General features: G+C 43.6%; 1 protein-coding gene across 1 annotated transcript in view; it reads left to right on the top strand.

Annotated features, from left to right (window-relative positions):
- Positions 1 to 957: 957 nt before the first annotated feature.
- The window catches only part of CHN2 (chimerin 2), a gene marked incomplete at both ends in the record, with an annotated part of 163,785 nt that continues 148,267 nt past the window's right edge, over positions 958 to 16,475 (top strand). Inside the window, 1 exon segment of the mRNA XM_084260263.1 lies at positions 958 to 1,006. Coding sequence (XP_084116389.1) covers positions 958 to 1,006 — 49 coding nt within the window.

The following is a 16,475-nucleotide window of genomic DNA, read 5'->3' as shown; positions in this document are numbered from 1 at the left end:
GTGCTGGCCTTGGTTTTTTTAAGGAAACGTATTCCGGGAGGGAGGGGAAAATAATAAAAGGGTGTTGAAAAGCGAGTGCGGGAGTCGCGGGAACAGAGGAAGGGGCGGACAAAGGGCGGTGGGGGCGAAGCTCTGCCTCAGGTGTGCAGCCCTGCTTCAGTCGTACTTGCGTGATAGCGGCTGTCCCCGGCGGCCCGGGGCTGAGAGGGCCGGGGGGCGGCGGGGAGCGCAGCCGAGCGCAGAGCCCACAGCCCACACTGCGGCACCGCCGCGGGGGGCGCCGGGCCGAGGCGCTCAACAGGCGCTGCCGCCCCGCCGGGCGAGGCGGGACGGGCGCCGGCACATGGCAGGAGCCGCGCTCGTCGCCAGCCCCGTGCCAGGCGGCGGCGGCCGGAAAGGGGCTTGGCCGCCGCTCGGCGGGGCTGCCGCGCCGCCAGGGCTCGCCCGCTCGGGACCCACCCTGCCCGCTCAGCCGGGGCCAGCAGCCCGGCCGGCAGCGCCGCCGCTTCCTTTGTGTGCGTGAGGGGAGCTGCGGCGGGCGGCGGCGGCGGGTCTCCCCGGCGGGCTGTCAGCGCTGCCCGCGAGGAGGCGGGGAAGGGAAGGGACGGGAAGGGAAGGGAAGGGAGGAGGCGAGGGAAGGCGCTGGCAGGGCGGCTCTCCCGTCCCCGTCACTAGGTAAGCCCTATTCCCCAGGCGGAGAGAGGCACTGGAAGCGCCGCGGGGCCTTTTCCGTGACCTGCCGAGTGGCTTCTCCCAGCCCCGGAGAGCGGCCGGCAGCACCTCGGCGGGGCGCCGCCGTCACCCGCTCCCCGGAGGCGCGGGGAGCCGAGCGCGAGCTGCGGCGGCGGCTCGGCGCGGCTCGGCTCCGGCACTTTGCGATGGGCTGGCGGCAGCCGCGGCCGGACAGCAGCGGGGGTCGACGCGGGGCTCACAGCTAAGGGGCGAGGAGGAGGGACCATGGCCGCATCCAGTAACTCCAGTTTGTCCGGCTCGTCGGTTTCCTCCGGTAAGTTTCTCCGGCGAGCGCCGCATTTCTCCCCTCCCTCCATTTTAGCAGGGAGCTACCTGTCTGCAGAGCGCCTCGCCGTCCCGCCCGCCCCGAGCGCCCACAGCCCCGCCGGCAGCCGCCGCGGTGGCACCCCCAGCCCCGCGAGGGCTTCCCCCGGGGACGACGATGCCCCTTGCCCGGGGCCAGGGCGGGGAGCCGGGACGGGGGAGGCGCGGCGGGGCCCGTCTCGCTTCCTTGCCGCCCCGCCGTGCCTTTGTGTGGGTCCCTCGCCGGGGGAGCTGCGTCCCTCCCGGCTTGGGAAGGGGCGCGTCCGCCGCCCCCCGCACCTCTGCGGCCGGCAGGTTACCGGAACCCCCCCCGCCTCGGGGGTTGGGTGGCCCGGGGTGTTCGGAGACCACTTAACCCAGGTGACGGGCGTTCTCTGCCGCGCTCCCCGCCGGGCAGGACCGGCACCGCATCGCACCTCTGCGCGGCGTGCTACGCGGCTCTTGCGCGGGTCCTGCGCGGGCCGGGCGGGGGTGTCCCGCCGGTCTGAGACCTCCAGATACACCCTTTGGTGCACATCACAGGCACGCGGGGCTTTTTTTTCGGTAGTTCTGCTTAAATTCCCGGTCCAGATTAAGAATGGCTCAGGTGTAAAACCGCCCCAGGGTTTCTGCCGCGGGCACCCTGCGCGGGTGTGAGGGGCTTGTGCTTGTTTTGGGGGCGCTGGGGTGGGAGGCAGGGTGGTGGGGCTCACTGCCCCCCTGCCGCGAAGGGCCGGCTGCCTGCGGAGCCGCAGCAAGGCAGAAAAGTTACAGCGCATTTCTGAGCCAGGCGGCCTGAAATTGAAAGCAATGATAGAAGAGCACCGCCGCCTGCTTCTTAGCTCGCCGAGCAGTTACTCCAATGTTCGAGTTACCAGAGTAATATCCTGGCGTTTTAGGGGGCTGAAGGAGTAAATAGAAAGATGAACAACTTTGGGGTTCCAGGGACTTTGTGCCTCAGTGTTTTTACTTGACGTGCCAGATTGAGGATTTGTAAGAGTCCTCCTTAAATGTGGCAATATGTGCTGTGAAAAGCAGACAAGCTCCTTTGACTTCAATACAACCCCAGAAAAGTATAAATAAATGTAAAAGGCATTGAGCAGCTATAGGGTTTTTTCTTAAAGATGGTGTATGTGACTTACACAGCTTACTCTGGTCACTGGTCCAGCATGTGACACTTAGAGACAAATTTTTTCCTAAAAATAAATATTTATTCCAGCTCTTTCATTAAAAACACGAACATCTTGGCTTCAGCCTGGTTGGCGTAACTAGAAAGCACTTGAATGAAATAGGCACGAGAAATTCTGCCCCGTGTTCACATTCTCAGTGCAAGAGTTGCAAGACCAGAATGAAAAGAAGCAGCAAGAGTCAACCCAACTGAATAGCTTGGTTAGTTAAGATACTTGTTTGGGCAATGTCATTTTTATTTTGTGGATCATTTGTATACTTTTATATTTAAGTTATATGATAAAATCAGAAACAACTCTAAAAGTCCAGACTGGAACCCAGGACTCTCATTTTTGTGCTCTAACCATGAAGCTGCAGAATCATGCATGTCCTTCCTTGCTTCATGAATCTCAAGGTCTGTCTTTCCAGCATCTACGTGCATACCTCTGAACCTCCTCTGACTCTACTGGATCTAGGCTCCAGGATCTGACTCACAAGTTGACAGATGTGTCTTCCTTGCAGTCTTGGTTCAAATGCCTGAACTGCGGGGAGGAGTGGGAGTTCAGGCACATCCTTGGTCCAAGAAGTTGCTATCAGCCAATTCCAGGCGGCCTCCCGCTCTAGTGCCAAGCTTAACATCTAGGCGAGGAACTGTGAGCTCTGGGCTTTAGATGTACATACTTAAAAGTCAAGGGTTCTGGCACTTGACAGCACCCTGCTTTGTACGAAGCCCTTAGCTACAGCCTGCAGCAGCTCATGGTTTTATCTTTTGTTTTGTATTTTTGCAAGGATGAGCACAACTGAACCCATGCTTGGGGCTCTTAGATGCCACAGTAGTACAACTAATAAATATTGTCAAGAGCTTTGTAAAATAACTGAGTGCCCTTGGCTTTTGTAACTTGCAACCTTGGAGTGGGTTTTGTTCTAGTGCATTCAGTCTGTATTGCTTCTATGCACATACTAATCAGAAGTCAAATTCGCTGCAGCATGATAAAGTTTCCAATATTAGCAGACACACCATATCTGACTGCGTGCAGCTGTATTTTGGCTGTCTGTGGTTTCAGTTCTCAGAAGTCAGCAAGTCTTAGAGCATACTGTTTACATAATCTAACCAAACAAGTCCTGCTTTTAAATTTAATTTGGTAGAATTTATATGCATGTTTAACGTTACCAATATGAAGACTTCCAAATAGTATAATTATTTCTGTTCCACAGAAGAGGGAAGGTTATAATATCACAATACATTTTACTAATGGAAAAAGGAAGTGAAGTTTGTGGTTGATAGCAGAATGCCATGCTGCAGGACTCAGCTCTACCATTCACTGAATGCTTGGCCTTGATCAAGCTGTGTAGTGTGTTGCTGGATCTTTTTCCTGCCTTTAAGAGCATTTGTTCCATCTCACAGGGAACTTCTGAAGCCAAATTAAAGCATTGCTCAAATAGTCCTTTCAGATCTTGAAATAATCAAGGAACAATTACCATATTTGCGAATGCATTTTTTAGCTTTAGCAAAACATGTCTTTTATTATTTCATTTTTAAAAATATGCTCATAAACAAACATTTTGAGAAGAAATAAAACCATTCTTCTTGAGACCATATAAATAATTCAAGTTTGAGACTACTGTTAGGGTTTGCTGTTGTTTTGAGGTAACAACAGATCTGTCTTGCTTCTGTCCTTAAATTAGTGTCTGTAACATCCAAATACGTGGTTAGGCTCGAGCACTGGAACATGGGAAATTACAGGGGACTTGTTTGTTTTAAGAATTTCTGGGGGTAACTGCTGACCTACATATGCATGAGTGCCAGCTGAGCTGGTTGACAGCCAGATTCTGGCCCATCTGAACACAAAGTGGTGCAGAGCATCTACAGGTTCCTTTTACTCTCATCGAGATTTTGGTTAGCCTGTGTGGAGAAGCAAGGGTTAGCTAGAATCCAGCTTGCAACGAGTGAAAAGATTTAGTGACTGACTGATAATAATGGAAATCAGTTTGAATGGCAGATGGGAATTTTCATTCAAGTTTTTAAAGGGGTGAAGTCTGCTCCTAAGTGCTGACCGCTGACTTTCGGAATGTGGTGCTGCAAGTGACTGTATGCAGTGTAACTTTTCTGTGCCAATTCCTGCTGGTTCGTGTCAATGACTGAAAATGTTAAACATGTCAATATATCCAATGAGAGGAAGCTGACCGAGAATTTTATGGTGTAGAAACTCCACCTGCCCACTTCTGGTTCTGTGAATGTGCAAGTAGGATTTATAGTCTTCACTTGAACTTGTGTCTGTAATAAAGACCAGAATTTGGTGCTGTCCTGGAGTGGTTATTTATAAGCACTACCTGCAGAGCAACACAGCAGGGTGGTTAGCTATAGCTGCTGTAGGGATGGGGAGCTGACAGGCATGGACAGCTAACAGGTCCTAAGAATTTGTAGTTGGGCATCTGTTGCTCCTTTGCTTGCACAGCTAGAGAGTCTGTTCCTCCTTCATAGCTCACGCCTGTGGTCTGTGTCCTGATCTGAACAGCCATTGTGAGGCTGCTAATTACAGGTTAAATAATATTAAGTACTTGTCATGGGCCCCATCTGACAGAAGCCTATGGTACTTTTTTTTTTTCAGTAAACTGGCACTTATGGGTAACAAAACCTGCAGGAGAGCTGGGGGGGTTGTATTGTGTTTGTATTTCTTCATATGTAGCTTTATGCTTTTGGTGGCAGAAGTTAAGCTGTTCTTTGGTTACCAACAGTTGTGTTTGAAGGTGGCCTGGGGAAAAGGTGTATACTGTGCTGGGGGAAGAAGGTGGGCATCATAAGCAGTTACATTAAGCGTTCTTCTAGGGGCCTTGGGTAAATCTGCACAGCATATGAAGTGCTGAAATTATAATTACTTCCACTGGGAATTCCACTTTACTTTCCTGTAATCTCTTCTATAGCACATGCCCAGGTGATCTATTAGCTGTATTCTTTGCAAGCCCCTGAATTTGGTTCTTCTCCCTAAATGAAGTGCCACAAGTAACATGTTTTCTTTCTCTCCTGTCTCCAGTGCTAAAGAGCACTGTTCCTGTTTCTGTGCTTTTCTTTATGCTCCTTTCTCCTTAGAGCAGACATAGTCCCTTGCTGCTTCCCCATCTTACTCTTGACCCTTACTCTTTACTCATTCTGATCTTTCCTTTTTTCAGATTTTTTTTGTGTTACAGTTGAAAATTTTCACCTTTTTTTTTCCTGGCAAACAATTTACCTCTCCCGCTTTGTCACCAGCTGCCTCCAGTTCCCTCCACCCAGTAGCCAAATACTGATTGTACACCACTGACAAACCTCAGGCTCTGCTTGCTGGAATGTAAATACGAGCTTGAGTGAAGAGACCTTGTTGGTTGTGCCTGCTCTGTGTATCTAAGGAGCAAAAAAATCCATCAGGCTTCTCAGATAGGCTCCATGCAGCAGTAGTCCTGGATGTCAGATGTCTCAGTCTCTGCACAGTGGTGCCAGCCAAAGCTGGTGTGGAGTGTCTGTAAATCCCAGCTGCCTTTAAGGCTGTGAGCTCTGCTTGAGAAGTCTTCTGCCAGATAGCCTCTATGGATAGGTTGGATAGCTTGGGCTGTCACACCAGGTAAGGGGCTGAACTTACCAGGTACGGTGAATGCAAATGCAAGTCTGCTAAAAGATAGCATGTAATCAGGTGGGACTTGGATGGTGCCAAAACCTTTGCCTGAGCATGAGTCTGTGCTGTGAGACTGGTAACACTGGGAGGATTTGGACAAGGACCTGAGGCAAATGTATAAACCTGATACTTTGTGTTTTCTGCAAGCTCCCAAGATAAATTTGTAGGTGTTGAGGAAGACGTGGAGGCTGAAGGCATAGCAGCACATCTTTCTGCTTCCCATCTGAAGTGATGCCTCTTCACAAGCTGCCCATGTTTCAAGTAATACCTGTTGTTAGACCTAATGATGGAGTTTAAATACATAGGCAAGCTTTCTGCTGTAGGCTTGAAGAAGGGCCTCTGTGTCTTGTCAGGATATTTCCAGTTTTCAGCTATTTCAGCTGCTCTAATAAACGGTACAGCTGTCCTCCACAACCTCCCACAGCCCCCCGCTTTCGTAAATTCAGATACTTATGTAGAAGATGACCACTATAAATTATTTTAAAATCACCAATTATTGATGAATTTTTTTTTTAATTGAAAGCTGAAACCACTTTTTCTTTTCAGAAGCTCAGGGTAAAAGGCCTTTAAGCAGTGATCCTCATTTAATTAATAATGATGTTTACGGTTCATAAACGAAGTCTTGTAATACATTGAAAGGCAACTTTTTTTTTTAAATAATTGAACAGAGCTACGAGGTTTAAAGGCAGTGTAGTTCTGAACTATGTGTTCTCACACGTACTCTGTGTCTCAAGAAGGATAAAAAACCGCTTACTGAGGGAAGAAGAAAAATCTTTGATGGTTCCAGTAACTTAACAAGGTCAAAATAAAATATTAAAGGCTCATGACTCCCCGGGGGTCATGAAGGTGCTATGATGTGAAATAGGCAGATATATTGAAAAAATGAAAGTCAACATAGGCTGATTTTAATTAAGATGCAAGCAAGTGAGAAGAAATGAAATTACTATTGTACACAGATTCAGAGAGATTCTAATTGGGAAAAAGATTAGTAAATGAAAATAGATGTTTATTCTCAATGATTTAATAGAAAGAGTGTTGTGAAAATGGCACATGAAAGCTTTTTTAAATTATGCTGCCATTATGCTGATAAGGTGCTACTTTTGATTTTTTTTTTTAAATGGCAGTAAGAGTTCTTTTTATTTCTGTTCCTCATGCCAAGCTTCTGCTGGCCAGGGTGTTCTTACTCTAAATTAAAGCTGAAGTCTTTTGTATTCGATCATTATATAGAACTCACAATTCCTATTAAAAGTAATACGAATTCAAAAGGGAAAAAGCCCAAGTACTCCATTCTGATGTAGCGATCGGTCCAACAGTTAGTTACCCAATGCACGGGGTGTGATTACTGGAAATAAAATAGCCTCAAAACTGCTATAATGCATGTCTGTTTTCCAATTTAGCCTGTATTGGTACTCTGTAAAGGAAAAGTCTTACTCTTCTTACGGATCTGCTTGTCTTGAAGACATATGTGGAGGATCAGACGAACAGCCTTTCGTGCTGTCATGATGATGACCTTTTTGGATACCGGTTCAATTGACTAGTTCTTGCCTTCTGTTTGATGGTTCTAAGAAGGCTTAGATATGCCAAATGCTGAGTGATTGCAGCAGGAGTATTTTACATTAGTGAGCATTATAGGCAGTGCTCTTGTATGCCCAGAATGTTTTACCTCTTTCAGATGATAATAATTTGGTTATTATGGTGCATAAGTCAGTCTTAGACCTGGTGGTTTAGACAATTATTTTAAAGTTGCTTTGGTTATATACATACCTTTGGTTAACAGGCAGCGGTGGCTGGATTCGCCGCCCTTGCAATGCTGAGTGCTGGCAGACAGTGTTCTCATGCTGGGGAGCCAGTCTGTCGTCCCTTGTTCTTCTCTTCCACAAAAGGAGGAGCTACTTAGGAGATTAAATATTTGGTGAACTGTGTGTTCAGGAATGGCACATTAACGTTGCATGGAAAAGCTTTTGTTGCAGGGAAATGTAGCAGGATTTATCCAAGCAGCTATAAAGCTGTAATTCTGTCTATACCTCATTCTTCACAGGTATAGTCACCATTCATCCAAGAATTCTATACAATGGCTAGCACAAATGTATAGTTTCAGCTGCTGTCTACCATTCTTGCTGCCTTTTTCTGATCTTTGATTATGAGAATGTAAATTTGAATTTTATATTTGAAAGTGATTATTACAAACTCTGAATCATGGGCAATTCAACAGTAATAATTTAATCACCCTGTTTTCCTCAGCAGTAATCCAAATCCAGGGGCTGAAGAATAAGTGTATTCCTGGTAGAAGGAAACTGATGTTGTAGTACTGTCCTTGTAATGTTAACGTGCTTTAAAATTTTGCCGATGAATAGGCTGAAACTTGACAGCCCAGGCTGATGCGGTTGGTAAGGTAAGGAGAGGTTAAAGGGGTTTTAAAATTCAGAAGAATGTGCAAGTGTCACTTGCCTTGCTTCTGGTATTATTGATCAAGGTCATCACAAAAGAATTAGTTCAGTAAATAAGACATCTGTTCTGAGGATATCTTTATCAGGTAGGCTGATTCCCCCGAGACAAGGTGTCTCCAGCATGGTATTATTACTGACAGTGTAGAAACTACTCGGTGGGCCCTTTCTTATCATCAGTAAATCACGTTTCACCTGCTGTGACCTGTGTGTCAAGTCACATTTCTCAATTTCTTCTTACAAGCTTGTCATGTAGCTGTTCCTTTCCTCTCCTTCCTTCTCACCTTGTTGGCTGTTTAAACACTGCTTGTAGCTTTTAAAAATCCAACCTGTTAAGAAGTGCACTTGTGGTGCTACGCTTTTTATTTCATCAAAGAAGAAAATTGGATGTTAGAAGAGATGTAGACTTCAGTTTATAAATCAGATTCAGCTTGTTGAGCAGATGTTTAATTGCTCAAAGTTTCTCTTAAGAGATCAATTGATTAAATGTTTGGTTTTGTGTTACGACAAAGAGGAAAACTGGCAAGCACACATCATTTACCAGCATTTTGGGTGCAGCCACTCTTTCTATCAAGAGTGGTTAGGTATTGGAACGGGTTACCCAGGCAGGTGGTGGAATCACCGTCCCTTGTGGTGTTTAAGGGAAGGTTGGATGAGATACTTAGGGACATGGTTTAGTTAATAGTATAAGTGGTAGGGGAACAGTTGGACTAGATGATCTTGGAGATATTTTCCAACCTTAATGATTCTATGATACTATAAAGGCAGGCAGACGTTCTGGGAGAAGGTCGTTCTTCTTCAGCGATGTACAACGTGCCAGGGGGCCTGTGCTGTGGTCAAAAGCAAAAAAAGTCTTGCAGCATTAAGTTTGCTGTCAAAACATGTGGAGTATCTATCTTGTGAAGTGCTCTTGCATTGTTTGAAGCTTCATGCCTTAATTCTCCAGTAAACTAGATAGAATCATAGAATGGTTTGGGTTGGAAGGGGCCTCAAAGATCATCCAGTTCCAACCTCGCTACCATGGGCAGGGACATGCTGCACTAGACGAAGTTGCCCAAAGCCCCATCCAACCTGGCCTTGAACACTGCCAGGGAGGGGGCAGCCACAGCTGCTCTGGGAAACCTGTGCCAGCACCTCACCACCCTCACTGGGAAGAATTTCTTCCTAATATCTGATATAAATCTGCCTTCTTTTAGTACAAAGCCATTCCCCCTTGTCTTATCACTCCATGCCCTTAAAAAGCCCCAAAGGGAAGAGGAGAGCATGGAGGGATCACAAGACACTCAGACAGATGCTTCATTTTCAGCTTTTCCAAGGTGCATTACATGGCTGCTGTTAGGGGGAGTTGTAGTTTTTGTGTGTGTGGCCGAGCCCTACCTTTGTGCCCTGCAGATAGTGCCAGCCCTTGCACCTCCAGTTTTGAATCAGTTGTGTGTGAGCATGTGTAGCTTAACAGTAAACCGTATCCTGTCCTGGTTAGGAGTGAAGTACTTCCTAGCACAGAAGCATGTATATATAAGATGTGGACTTCTCTGGTACAGAAACTGAGGGATGCTAGTGGCTGATAGAGGCTGTTGGCATGCTTAGGTGACTTCATAGGAGAAGGGTCCATCCATTGCTATTAATGATACCACCTCTATCTAAGGTCCTTGAGCTGGGTGTATGTAGACTGCAAAACTGTACTGGTGAAATATATGCGCTGCATCCTTTTACACTTATTTAGGTATCCACTGGTAGTCTCTGTGGGAGATAATCTACTGATCTGATCCATCATTGCAGTTCTTTTGTACACAGGATGTAGAGTTACTGCTGAGTCCAACACTCCATGACTTCTAGGTGCTTCTTTCTACAGCCATGGGCTCCTAAAAGAGGAAAAATTTAAGTTGGGTTTGAAACATGGGATGTTGAAATTCTGTGTTGCATGTTAAAGCAAAGCCAAACCCCACACCTGTGTTGCAAGGAGACCCGATAGGGAAATCTTATTAATGGCATGCTATATAGAACAGTATGTGTATTTGTCTCAAACCCTCTTTCAAACCCTTTGACTGAAAAGCTTTTTCCTTCTTCTCCTTTGCTTTATGATTGTATGACCCAGATGGATTTATGATGCAGCTACAGCTGGATCACATTTCATTCTTTTTGATTCCAGTATTAAGGGTAGCACTTTATGAACATTTAAGAGCTAGAGCAGAGTTTTCTCATATAAGGTTCCTCAGAGTTTCAAGATTTATGGCTTTACAAAAAACCTGAATGTTGCAATCAAATTTCTGTAGTGCACAAGTGTCATAAAGCCAAATTAACTATTTGCAAAAGATTTCAGATTCTTTAATGACAGACTCTTTATGAGCAGAAGGTATTATGTCCTGACCCTTCAAGCTGCTTGGTACCTTCTGTTCTCCTTGTGCTGAGGTAGTAAACCAGTGACTTGCAGGACTGAGTCGTCACTTGTCTGAGTATTTTTATGGAGTTTCCCTTAAAGCAGCATCTGCTGTTACGATGGGGAAAATTACTATAGGTAAACCTCCCCTCCTCCAAGTACTGGTACATAACATATTTCATATTCAGTGTAGTTACATCATATATATATATAGAACATGTCAATTCATTGGTGATGAATTTCCAAGGATTTAAGACTTAAATTACATACAATTTATATAAATACCTGCTTCTTGAGAGAGCGTACTCTCCATAACTCTTGGTCTCCTGCCAGGCAAACGAAGCTGATGGACAGCTTTTAGCATCATGCTGCGATAGCTCTGTATTTGTTTTATTTTGCAAACCCAAGCAGGTAGTTAGGTTGTTTTGTGTTGACGAACTTACTTACTGAAAGACAGCTGAACCCTTTGATGTCTTAACAAAAAACAGAAAGACAAATTTAAATTCTAAGCTTCCTCATGCTCATTTGTGTCTAGTGTATTGATGTACATTGGAAATTTGCCTTAAGTTTAGAGAATAACAATAAATCAAGATTTAAATAGTAGTGGGTGCTGTGGATGAAACTTCAGCACTCCTGAATGAGCTCTGGAGTCTGGGAGACAAATTAAGTCTATGGAAGTAGTGATTGACAGGCAATATTATGTAGGCAAGAAAAAGAGGTGTTTTTATATAGGTTGCATGGAGAGGCGAATACAGGATCCTGAACTCTCTATACAAAGAGGGCTGCTCTATCAGGCTGTGTTACTTAATGGAGGGAGAATTTTAGAGGTTTTTAATGTAGAACCTCTGGTCATTTTTGATAGTAGATGAGTACATCTAAACATGGGAGAGAAAGCCCTTAGGTTTGGTATAAAATGATAAATGTTGGGCTCAGGCCTTACCTGGTGTTTCTGAGTGAGCACACAAGCAGGGGAGCTCTAGGGCATGCCTGACAGTATCAGTTACTGGCCGTGAAAAACAGGTAATAACCTTTTTTCCTCCCATTAAACCAACAGTTGACTGTCAAAGTGAAGAAGCGTCCTATATTTGGTAGCATTTTAGGTACACACGATAGACTGTGATCTGTAGGGTAGGAGGTTTAAGGGTTTTACAGAACTCTCCGAGGGCTGCATTTCCACCCATGCAGTGACAGGAGTGGCCACTGTGGTGGCTTTCCAGATTGCAGGTTGGGTAATTTCTCCTGCAATGTGAAAAAGAATTGTGACCATAAACTGAAGCGGTTTCCTGGGCATGCTGTTGGGCAGCATTGCACATCACTAAACAGTTGTTTTATTTCCTTTCAGGAGTGATGGATTAGTTCATTCAATAAGCTCCAAGAAAGGAAAAAAAAAAAAGAAACTCTCCTCCCAAATCCACTAAATTGACTTATACCATTGATTTTAAAAATAAACCTGGAAAAAAAGAGGTTTCAGTTCAAAACCAAAGAGTTAAGTGTATTACTTTTAATGATTAATGTAACAGTAAATCTTTAAGATCTGGCAACTTAAGAAGTTAATACATACTGTATGGTTTCTTCTAGAACTACAAAATTCAGCAGATGTATATAGATTATATATGGGTTTATTTGCACATAAAATTATTTAAAAGAAAAGATCTTAGGAGCTCTAATGAAAAAAATGTTCTGACATGGAAGTATTATGGAATAGTTACCCTGGAACAGCTATTCCTGAACACTGTTCAGTGAAGTTATAGTAATGTAGATCATTGACTTGATAGGTGTAGAACTATAGCATTAATTATACTCATTTGTCAAGTAGTGCTAATCTTCCCTTTTTCCTTTTCTTTTCTGCTCAGTGTATTCTTTCAGAGACATAATGCATTCTTGACATCAGGAACTTAAAACCTGAACCTGCCATTTTTAAGATTTTTTCTTTTTTCCTCCTTTTACTTAGTTTTGTGTTGTTTAGCACAGGAGCTGATCACGTTGGTGGTTAAACTATAAAAGGATAAAATGACGTGAAGACAAAAGATGATTCATTTCAGAGTAAAACTTTGCTACACAGAAGAGGTCATTACTAGTTAGAAGCGTTCCCATCACGCACGTGTGAGGTGCAGTCAGAATTGGAGGCCTACTTTGCTGAATGTAGTAGAACAGGATATTATAATTACTGTTGTTTCATTTATGCTGACATAGATTTATGTAGAGATTGCGTGAAAAGGCCACGGGGAGGTTGGTAGCGGTATAAATACAGAACAAATGACAGATTGGGGCCCAAAAATCTCGTAGCTTGAAGAATACTAGAAGCATGAGGATAGTTGGTGAATCTATGGTTGAAACAGTGAAGAATTAATTACAGCTAGGTGTGTATATTTAAGAAAATAACAGGAATGGGAATGTTTAGGAAAATAGCAAGCATTTGCCCCTTCTACCCCCTCCCCCCCCCCCCCCCCCCCCCCCCACGAGCTGTTGTTTCTTTAATTCTGTTAACTAAGAAGGAAGAGGCACATTGTCTTCAAAGAATTGCTGCAGAGGGCTTTGGCTCATGAAAGCCTTTTCTGCCTTGTACTTATTTCAGATCCTTTGATCTCTTTTGGTTTGATGAGTATGTGTCATCACTTGGTATTGCAATTGCTTCCTCTTGCTCAGATATGACAGTAATAAATATATTCGCTGAAGAGTGTAATTTAAAATTTATATTATTCACAGTTATTGGCAAGTACTGTAACCTAAATGGTGAAAATGAGGAGGAGTCTAGTTCAAGTTGATTTCTAAAAAATAATCGATCTGTCTTATCAATATGCATAATAAGCTTATCAAAACAGGCTTCTCAAAAATTTAAGAAGAAAAAACTCAATATAAACTGATTGTAAGTGTAATTGAGTAGTGTAATTTACTTTCACTTTACAGGAAAAGGCTTTTAGCTTCACCTCTTAAGCAGCTTTAGAAAACTCTGCACTGACTCCTGGCAGTAGTGTATTGATTGAAAGCATCCAGTGTGTCTAGAAAATGTAAGTGTACACAAATTCATCTGAAAAGGATGTGTTTTGTAGAAACTCCATCACTGTCTAGGGTTTGTAAGAAGCGTGTTAACTTTGAAAATACTGGATATATTATATATACTGTAATATATAATAAAGAACTTAATAATAGCAGGATTTTTTTATTTAGAGTCTTTTTTTGTGTCTTTCGTAAATACTTAACTGATCTTCAAAGCACCTGTTTCATAACTGGGAAGAAATGAGGCAGAAAAATGGAACCACATAGCTACTACCAGGAGCTAAAATTAAAATCGACATGGAGTGAAGATAGAAGATTTTTCAAGAAACAGTCTCAATTCATTAGAGAATTAATTGGCATCCCCCCTTGGACCTCATTGGGAACTTTGGCCTACGTACTGAACGTATTCAGACTTTTTTTCCCCTTAGTATAGTTTACCTTCTTTTTGTGTTAGTGTGTCACAGGTTTGCCTTATACATTTCTGGTTCTCCTTATAAAATCAATTTTGGACAAGCTTTGTCTCAGTAAAATTTTGATCTATTTCTTTTTGGTCTTTGTCTTGTCATCGGTCCCCCTGCCTTCCCCCTTTCTCATATGTACTCTCTCCCTCCAAATGTAAAGCTTTGCTAAGCTTAGGCTTGGGCTTAGGTAGATTTAAGCTTAAAGCAGTTAAATAACTGCAAGTAATGTCAATGATATGAATAGTGTTATCCTGGATTTATCTGCTGACAGTTACTGAGTCTGATACTGACTTTCCCCATCCGTGATGATCAGACTGTTCCCTAGTAAACATTTCAGAACAGATTTATTCACTGCTACGTACTTAAGGAAGTTGATGCTGTTCATTTCTGGGGCTGTTGAGTACCATTTGGAATAGCAGCTGCTGAGGTAACGATTTGGACGTGTCCCCTACCACCCTTGAAAGGAGAAACATCGTGGGCACAGAAAACGTTTCCAAAGTATCAACGACATGCAAGCCTGAAAGCATTTGCATATTTTATTATAACAGATTTTTTTCCTCACCATGAATATGTTTATCTTCCTTGCAGATACTGAGTCTGATTATGTGATGTCAAGCAGGAACGACTTCAGGATTTTTGTGTATATCTAAGGCTCCAATAAGCACAAGAGCAAGGGCATTTTCTTTCTGATTACCTGCCAGGTTTTGACAAACTTAAAGAAATACGATCTTATGGGTAAGACTTAGTAGTCAGCTCAGTTTACTGTATCCTGTGATTTATTGGAGCCTGCAGTCCATGTAATGGGAGATGCCAGCTCTCATTTGAGGGAGCTCTAGGAAAGAATGAGAAACTCACCTTCAGGCCTGGACCAGCTTGCTGAAATACTGAGGAAAAAAAATAGTTTTGTACTGAGGATATTACTTGAAACCAACCCAAATCTTAGGCCAGTATTTTTTCATCTCATTCCTGCTGCTCCTCCTGATACAGCCAAACCTCCACCCTTCTGCCCAGTAGACATACTGGTCTTTATAATCTGGGATCCTAAGGAACCAAACCTTGGGGAAATTCAGCCAGATCACAACACTGGAGAGTCTGGCTTTAAATTTTTTGTGAGAAATTAAGTTCTAGGACCAGTTGACCTGTCAGAACAGTGTAAAGTTCCTATCAGTACAAATGGGAGTCAAAACAGATGTGCTGCTAAATGTCTGCATCTGCAGTATTGCTCTTGGGTTTATGCTGTTGGGGATGTTTTTTCTTCAGATGGCCTTTGTTAGAGGAAAATAAAAATCAGCCTTATGATGGTACAGGTGTAAGGAGACTGCTGCCAACACTTGGCATCGCTTTTTCAAAATGCCTTGCTTGTGCTGATCCTTGCCTTTGGAAATAGAATAAATGCATCAGAAGGTAGGAGAGCTGAAAAAGTATGGAGGGGGACAAACAGTATTCCTGTAAGATGACTTTGTGGCCATGTTTTCCCTGTTCTTGATCACTTTGCAAGATACATTTCTGTGCTGGGCAGCGGACTAAAGCGCAGAAGCCAGAATAGTGGTTAGTGTGTGTTTGTGGAAGAGGAGCTGTACAGCGTCAGCCACCAGCAAATGCTGAGGAGAGAGTGTAAGGATAGGGTGGACACACGGAGTAAGCTTCTGTGGAGTATTCAGTTAGCATATAGAAATCTGTGGCTTGGGAACTCACTGAGGCAAAGACCTGGATTCTTAAGTTTAATGGGTATACTTTAGTCTTATATTTTATTTCACAAATTTGTTTAGTTGTTCTGTGGTCCTGTGTAAACTTCAAACAGACTGTGTCAAAGAGCTCTGGAGTTTGAATGTGTTGTGCAAAAAGGTACCTTTTGGACTTCTCATCGGCTAGTTTCATTTCATACACCTGGACATTTTTATTGGAAGAAACAGTGGGAGTTCTTTTTATTTAAGTATATGTGTGGAACTTTAAGTGCACTGAACCCTCTTCCATAGTGCCACAGTCAGCTTTGTTCCAACCTGGAGAGTCACACAGTAGTGGCTGATCCTTGATGCAGTAACGTATCTTTGGTCATCAACATTGTCTTCTATTACTCTTTTCCAGTCCCCATGTAATCTCATAAAAATGAACTAGAAATGAAAACTGTCATTGAGGGATGGAGGCATCTTATATTTATTGCACTGGAATTTGTGTTCTCATTTTGTTCTCTGTTCCTTAATATTTGCTTTTCTCTGTCATTCATAGCGTTTTCAATCTTTTATGAGAGCTATGTTGACTTGCTTAATATAGCATATTACCATGTGCCTGCTAGTATTGCTCTTTTTAATAGTTTATACTAGTTTGCCCTGTGCAGGTAGCCATTAGG

This window comes from Gallinula chloropus, assembly GCF_964237585.1.
Source record: "Gallinula chloropus genome assembly, chromosome: 2".
NCBI lineage: Eukaryota > Metazoa > Chordata > Aves > Gruiformes > Rallidae > Gallinula > Gallinula chloropus.
Note: the sequence above shows the minus strand (reverse complement) of the source record. Positions and strands in the feature narration are given on the sequence as shown.